Genomic DNA, 8675 nt, shown 5'->3' with positions numbered 1-8675 from the left:
TAACAATGACCCTTTGGAGGGACAAAGCCATGCACACGATTTTGCTTTGTTTCTCCAATTCTTCAGCTTCAGAAAAATTGAGGACCACCATCAATGGCATGGTCAAGTCTCATAGTAGTTATGATGTTGAAATAATATGGATACCATAGATATGCCTCTAACACATATAAGCACATTCACACACTCACACTACTACTACTATATGCCACAGTGCCAGATTATTAGGATATTCAAATCATGATATCATAGTTTATGAGGTTTTTTCTATAGCTTTTATAAAGATATTTAAAATCTTCTAAAATAATTAATTGTGGTTATACTAATAAAGGAATTGAGAAGATAGACTAAGTTTGAAGTGAATTTTAATTTATCTACTTGGTTAAAAAGATTCGAATACTGAAAACTCTTTTAATTTATGTGCTATGTGTCAAGATTTAGGGTTCCTACAATAATTAAGAATGAGAATGCAAGTTTATCTGAGGTTTAAGTATTCTGTTGGTCTTTATAATTTTATTAAATTTTTAATTAGACGTTTATATTTTTTTTTCTTTTTAATTGGAACCCTACATTATTTTTAATTTTGTAATTAAATTTTTTTATGTAAAAAATAGTAAAATAATCCGAATATTTCTCCCAAAATACATGCGATTAAATATCTAATTAGGTTTTTAATTATGAATACATTCAATTTGAATAGAAATATTCAGTTAATTCTAATATTTTTATATTCGAAAGAATCTAATTATAAAATTAAAAATAGTATAAAAATTTAATTATAAATTTGATAAACTATAATAAAAACCAGAATAATTAAACCAATAAATAATATATAATAGATTAATACATCCCTTAATTAGTATGTGGTGGTGTATGTGGAGGACCATAAAAGCCTACAAGGGCCATGTGATGGCATGTGAGCAACTTATATGATTTAAACAACAAGAAATAATTCTGTTTCCTAAGGTAACAGAATGGAAGGTATACTCATAGGACATTGACAACAATAACTGAATGAATTGAAACTCCCTTCATATGTATGCATCAATGTGGTCCTCTTATTATCAAAATTTCAGGACATAAGGGCCCCAAGGTTCATCTATTATTTGAGGTTAGGATCTACTAAGCCCAAAATTTTTATGGTTTACAATCATCTATAATTATGAGCTTATCATTGCCTAATCATCTTAACCCATCAAGGACCACTTACAAAAACAGTAAGTGTGGGTATATATTCTTCTTTTTTTCTTATTCTTTTTTAATTTAGTTACGTCTCTATGTGTCTTTGATACATATACAATTGTCACAACCATGGTTTGATAGTTAAAAAGGCACTCGTATAAAATATATATATAACATATATATACTTGTTTATTTATTTGTTTAGAATTTTTACTTTTACTACTTTATATTTGTCATCTCGATCTCTTTAAAGCTTGATTAATTCTTAAATTTATATATTCAGACGACTAAATTTTTATTTTGGTCCCTGAGATTCACGCGATTATTTAATTTGGTCCCCGAAATTTAAAATTATCTATACTAGTCCTCCAGATTCAAGTTCGGGCACCAATATAATCCCTCGACTCTTTCTGGCGATGATTAGGCAAATGGAGTGCTAAGATAGTACCCTCCCTACCACGCTAGATGATGAGTAAACGACGTCGTTTACTCTTGGTGCCCAAACAAGTCAAAAATGAAGAATAGTGGAGGTAGAGAAGAAAAAGAATATTTTATTTTGGGTCTCCATCATTTCTTCTCCCTTCGTATACAAAGCAACGACATTTCTGACTTGTTTAGGTGCCAAGGGTAAACGAAGTCGTTTATTCATCATCCAACGTGGTAGGTTGGGTGCCATCTCAGCATTCCATTTGTTTAGTCATCGCCAGAAAGAGTCAAGGGACCACATTGGTGCCCGAACTTGAATCTGGAGGACCAATTATGATAATTTTAAATTTCGAAAACCAAAATGAGTAATTACGTAAATCTCAGGAACCAAAATGGGGATTTAGTCATATTCAGACACATTAATTAATTGATTTAACACATGTTAACAACTAATTGACAAGTAGCACTTTTTAAATCAAGAAATGAAACTACAGAGGTAGATCAATAATGTTTCATATGATAGTAATTGATGGCATGCCTTTTTTGTCCAAAAAAAAGTAAGAACTAAATTATATTGTAAATAACTAATTAAGGGTATTTTAAAAATTGATATTGGCATCAAATGAGAGTTTTTTTTTTTTTTTTCCTCAGCCAACTTTTTCAGTGTTAAAGAAAATAGATTAAAATAAAGAGTGGAAAGGGAACTTCATAAAATTTTCAAATAAACGTTAGAAGTTGATTGTAATGAGTTATAAGATTTTGGTAGAATCATCACAAATAAAGCTAATTCGTATATATGGTGAGAGAGTCCAAAATTTTATAAAACTCTTTCTCAAATGTTAGACATGTGATGTGAATTTTTTTTTTTTTAGGTTTTGATCCCATCAAACTTATAAAATAGTATTCTCTTTAAGAGTCATCAGCAGCGTCCCAATAGCTTCGTTATGCAGCATTTCACTCAGTGAAACATGCCAATAGCTTTAATAGATGATAAATAACATGTATAAAAATGCTTCATAAAATAGTAGAGTTTAAAAAAATAGTAAATAGTATTATTTTTAAACATTTGAAGTGAATATAATTAAATATAATTTTAATGTATGTAGTCCCCGTATTTTATCATGTTAAAAATTTTAATATATCTCTATATATGTATTTGTTTTATATAGAATATTCACGTCATCAGTTTTACTATTTCATAAGATATTTATTTTGTGATGGTTTCCTGTCTAACTTTTTACCACCAACAAATATTAGAATTAGTGGTTTCCTATTCACTAAACTATGAATTACCAACACTTCATTCGGTTGTCGTGTCAGTCACATTTTAAACACGATATTTATTGATATTCGTTCGACATGCATATCTACTGTTTCCAACCGTATCTACTGTTTTCAACCGTATCTTAATACAAAATAAAAAATTTTACTCCAGATACGTTTGGACACACCTAAATACCATCACATGTCAGGGTGTCCAGTCTTATTCTTAACATATATTTTTAAATAAATTTAGATATAATATATATTTTATTTATTAAAACAAAAAATATTTTAAATACTTGATATAACTAAAATAAGACATTAAAAATAATTAAAAAATTAATTTATATTTTAATATCAATAAAATATCAAAATATCATTACGATTTATCTAAAAAGTACTTTATATTTTATATGTATGTGTGTTCCCGTATCTTATAATAAAATTCTAAAATTTACGTGTCAGCATATCGCGTATTGTATCGCGTTCCATGTCCGTGTGAGTGTCCGTGCATTATAGTCACTAACAAATACCCCATAGTGGTTAAAATTCTATAAAAGAAAAAAAAAAAAAAAGCCATTTGTTTTCACAACAAAATTGTTAGAGAGTACATTCACCTAATCCTATCATCTTGGTGTGATTGGCTTAGCGGCAGGAAAAAGACAACATATTTAATTTTCTTATCCAATTATCTTCATTCGATATTGTGGTCCGTATTCTGATCGATCATTCTGGCAACTGATGAAAATTATTCCATGCATATATAAGGAGATGAAATGATTAATACACCTTATCAAACTTCAGCTCATCATGTATATATTATCATAATTTCAATTGGATTTTAAGGATTTTCTGTTCACTAGGGAATTTTATCATGTATTGTGGTGAGGCATGTCTTAACCCTAGATTGGAATGATGATCATTTCCCTCAACTTCATCAATTTTCATTATGAAAGTGACTTTGAACAATACGAAAAATTAATATATTGGAAAGAGTGACAGGAAAATATATGTATAATTATTTAATAATAACGTTTATCATAAGTGTATTTTATGATTAAAATAATACTAATTTTATTGTAAAGATAAAATCTTTCAATACTATTCTTTTTATTCACAATTTTTAATGTACAAGAAGACATTAACTCTCCCAAACAAATAATAAATTAAAATGTCACATTCAAATTTTGTTGATAAAAAAATTGAATTGAAATGATTTTATCTTTATTATCAATTTTTTTGAGTTATAATAAATAAATTAATTATATGGAGAAAGAACTAATAATAAACAAAAAGATAAGAATTGAAATAAAAAACGATGAATTGAAATTGAAAATATAAAAAAAAATAAATTGAAATTGAATATAATTTTTTTTACTTAATTTTTTTTTGATGCAACAAAACAGGGATTCCTCAATCTAACTTATTCATACTATAGTTTAAAAATTAAATCGAAGAGACTCACTCAACTTTTTACTCATTTTTTTGATGTAATAAGAGAGAGACTCACTGATAAAGTTTACTTGTCTACACCATAATTTTATCACAAAACTAAAAAGTACTTTGGCATTTCTCTAATAACTTAATATGATCTACAATAATTTACGAGGTATTTGTAACATCTTATTAAGTTAAAATAAAAAAAATTTAAATCTACAAATATAAAATTTAATTTAATAAATACTTAAATTTTTATATCACGAATATTTTAAGTACTATCATATTTGGAATCTAAATTAATAAGTATTAACTAGATAGGTGATAAATAACAATAAAAATAAAATAAAACTTTTCACGACAACTAAATAATATATGACGAAGAATCTGGAAATGGAATATGTTGAAAGAATATATAAGAAAGAGTAAGAGAGCTAGCTAATTATTAGCTGTCACTCCCAGATTCCTTACTTCGTACAACAAAAGATATTCATATAAAAAATAGAAATTAGCTAACCCATTTTTTTAAAAAATGAAAATGTTCAAAAAAAAAATGATCGTATCATATAGTATACGGTATATTAGCAAACTTCATCTACAGCATCCTCTTTTGCTTTTTTATCTAATTTATTTTTGTATATGTCAAGTGTTAATTTAGCATTAGTGATTATATAGGTTGTTCTTGTCGGCCACACACACACATAAAGAAAAGAATAACATACTTATAATATATATGTTGTTCTTCTATTTTATATGGCATCAAATCATCAACTAAATACGCAAGGTTACGAGATAATTGATGGCAACTACGTACTATACTTAACAATTTAGAACCGTACTTCTCTCTCTCTTTTCCTTTTTTTTTTATATATTATAGAAGCATGAACTTTAATTTAAGGCTTTATGTACCTAACCCTAGAGATGTATAGCATTTGATTCTTGTTATGAAATAACTAGAAAAGAAAGAAATAATGGAAAAATTATATGTGTTTCCTTCTGTGTTAGATTTATATGTTTCTTATATCCTTTATTTTAAAATATAAAATTTTGTATTAAAACATTAGCAATATTAGTTTTTTTTTATCTAATTCCCTCCTTTATATATTTTTGTCCTTTTTAAAAAAATAAAAAATAATCAAATACTACCTAACTATTAGTTTTTTTTTTATTCTAAATAGGTATTTATTCTGAGGTGTTTATTTATCTAAAATCAGTACTGTATTTTAAGTCTAAACGTGAAGTCTAAATACTTGGTGAATTTTTTGATATCTTTATCTAAGTGATGGTAAACATATCTATAAAAAATTCTAATACTTTAATTAGCAAGAATTTTAATAAATTTAAAGTAGAATTGAATTAGAAAAAAATATCTAAATATTGAAATATTAATAGAACAATAAATAAAAAATTACTTTAAATAATTATGGATGGTTATTCTCTTAATTGAGAAGTTATCCCATATTTAGGCCGAATTGTAGGATAGCAGTCCAGTTTGAGAGCTAAATGCTATTTGATACTTGATAGAATCTAAATTGAAGTGTTCTAACACCAAGTATGAACAATACTCCCAAAAGCCAACATAATAAATAATTGCTAATTTATTTATATCCAAGTAATAATGTGGTTGAATAATATATCTTATATATTCAAGAAAAATATTTGATTCGTCCCTTATATTTTTTTGCTACTAAAAATTTTTTTTTTAGCGGTAATAAAAATAATCATATTTAGCCGTTTTATATTTTATCGCTAAAAATTTTTAGCAATAATTATATAATTGTTGATAAAAAAAAATTTAATGACCGTAAAAAATATATATTAAATAAGATATATAATGACGGTTATATTATTGTCATTAAAAATGTTATTAAAAGTAATTTTTATTGTAGTGTTTATTTATTAGGAGAAAATTAAATAATGAATTATTTGGATATGTATTAATTAAATTCATTAAATAATTTTTTTTCTCATGTTTAAAATGAGCCCTATTTCTTAGAGTAGTCGAAAAACCCCAACATGCATAATAAATTTGACCAAACAAATCTAACAAACAAAAGTACCTAAAACTTGCATTGTCCAATTATTCCCAATGATGAGTGCCCCCAATGCAACATCTTAAGGTAACCCCACTTTGTTCACGTGGACATCTCGTGATATACGTGGGAACACAATGCAACTCTTTTATTTAATTGACTTTGTATAATAATGTTGTGCGTATAGTAGAGATGCCATTTTTCTTTATTATTTCCTAAAATAAATATTTGGTTCCCTACATACATATGAAAAAGGCTACCCAAAAGCAAGCCTACATCAATTTTAAACCATAAAGATTCCCCCAAAACTAAGAATATAGTTAATAGAAAATTAAAATAGTTTATAAGCATATAATAAGTTTAATACATAATCTTATTAGAACCTCAAAAGTTAATAGTAGCTATCCTTCATTGATAATAATCATAATAATAATAATATTGTTATTATTAATAAAATTAGTAAAGTTCACCTTTTCTTTATAAATATGTTTAAAAAGTTTCTTTATAATAATTTATTTTTCATGTTTCATTTAATCTTGGAATAGCAGTCCTCCCTAGCTAGCTACTTAATTCTCATTTTCTTCTTTAAAAACATAAAAAGGGAAATTCAAAAACCCTAATTTTATTTTCTTAATTTACTAAATTAAAAGAAGGAATCTCTTAAGAGAATTAAAATTAAACATAATAAGCATGTTCATGGCTAGTTGTTGTGCCCTAAATTAAATGACACCCTAGGGCACCCCATTTATATGTATGTATAGTTGTATATACTCGTATGTACAATTATTATTAAAAACATTATAGGCCCCATAATATCTAGATTCTATACCAAAGTGAAACATACCCCAATAAACTTTCAACTCCCTCTTCCACTTCAATTCCAAGCTAAGAGTATTTTCCTTTTGTTTTATTTGCCCCCATCCCCTTTAGCTTTTTGGCACATATATATACCCTTCCACCCTCCCTCCATTCCTCAACAACACAAAGAAACCTACTTTTCTTTCATCAACAACACAACAAAAGATGTCTGGGGTTTGGGTGTTCAACAATGGTGTGTTCCGTTTGGTTGAGAACCCACAAGGAGGAGGCTCATCAGATGGGAGGCATGGAAAGAGGAAGGTGTTGGTGCACTTGCCAAGTGGTGAAGTTGTTTCTTCATACACCTTCCTTGAACAAATCTTGATTGGCTTGGGTTGGGAGAGGTACTATGATGGTGATCCTGACCTCTACCAATTCCACAAACACTCCTCCATTGACCTAATTTCACTCCCCAAGGACTTCTCTAAGTTCAACTCCATCAATATGTATGATATCGTCATCAAGAACCCTAATATCTTCCATGTTAGGGACAAGTGATGATCTATTACAATGTCCGACAGAGAGACAATCCGACAGCCAGACAGATAGATGATACGACGATCATCTATCTATATGATCTCTTTAATGGCTACATATATATAGACAGTAGCTCTTCTCGTCCTTTCTTCTTCTTCTTTTTTTGTTCTTGCTTGTTGCTTGAATGTTATTGTGTGTGAGAGTGTTTTTCCTCTCCCTTCTTCAATTTCCCTTATTATTAGGGCTATTATTATGTTAATTTTCATATATATAAGTATGTATGTTTCTTTCTTTAATTTGAACCATGCTTGTGGATGTTTGTGTTATAGTTGTGTGCTCCTATGGCTAGAGGATTATGGCAATAACACTAGTAACTTATTAATTAAGGTATGTAGTAGTTGGTTTGTTTTTGTGCCATCTGTATCATAAAGAAATAATTTAGATGATATTTGATGGTGTTTTATTTTAGTGCATATATATGTGCTTCAGAAATGCATGATTTTGTAAGATATTGTATGATTTCCAATAATATTTTGTGCATTTCATGAAATTCAATTCCCAGTTCTTAATTAACTCTCCTTCTACATCTTCTTCACAATGCTTAATTAATTTACTTACTTAGGAAGTTGGGAGTTCAAAACATTAACAAGAGAGAGTGTGAGTGAACTGAGAGAATATATATCTCCAAATTCTATTTATTAATTAATTAATTAATGTTTTGGCATTTATAATAATAAGAATACTATAGGAAAGGCCAATTCAGTACACAAAGGTTTCTGTGTGATTGAAGATTATTGGCTGAATTGAGGGGAACAGAAGAAAAAAGATTTGAGTTTTTAATAAGCATGTTCTTTGTCAGTTATATATGCATTAGAACATTTAGAAGGGTAGTTAAGGGAATTAATTAACTAACACATGAAACAAAAGTGAGAATGTTTCTGGAATATATAGAATGAATAATAATCATTTAGACATTGTAGAGTATATAAAAAAATAAATATA

At 27.5% G+C, this 8675-nt stretch overlaps 1 protein-coding gene across 1 annotated transcript; it reads left to right on the top strand.

Moving 5' to 3' along the window:
* Positions 1–7301: 7301 nt before the first annotated feature.
* LOC130936037 (flowering-promoting factor 1-like protein 2) lies at positions 7302–8223 on the top strand. Its single transcript, XM_057866008.1, has one exon. It carries the CDS (start codon positions 7362–7364, stop codon positions 7692–7694), a length of 333 nt encoding a protein of 110 aa, XP_057721991.1. The 5' UTR covers positions 7302–7361; the 3' UTR covers positions 7695–8223.
* The last annotated feature ends 452 nt before the right edge of the window (positions 8224–8675 follow it).

Source organism: Arachis stenosperma, chromosome 6, assembly GCF_014773155.1.
Source record: "Arachis stenosperma cultivar V10309 chromosome 6, arast.V10309.gnm1.PFL2, whole genome shotgun sequence".
NCBI classification, from domain to species: domain Eukaryota; kingdom Viridiplantae; phylum Streptophyta; class Magnoliopsida; order Fabales; family Fabaceae; genus Arachis; species Arachis stenosperma.
This window is presented reverse-complemented; position numbering and strand designations above follow the sequence as displayed.

Bases quoted from the DNA above. Each gene is read 5' to 3' on its own strand.
- LOC130936037 (XM_057866008.1), top strand. From the start codon at position 7,362: ATGTCTGGGGTTTGGGTGTTCAACAATGGTGTGTTCCGTTTGGTTGAG.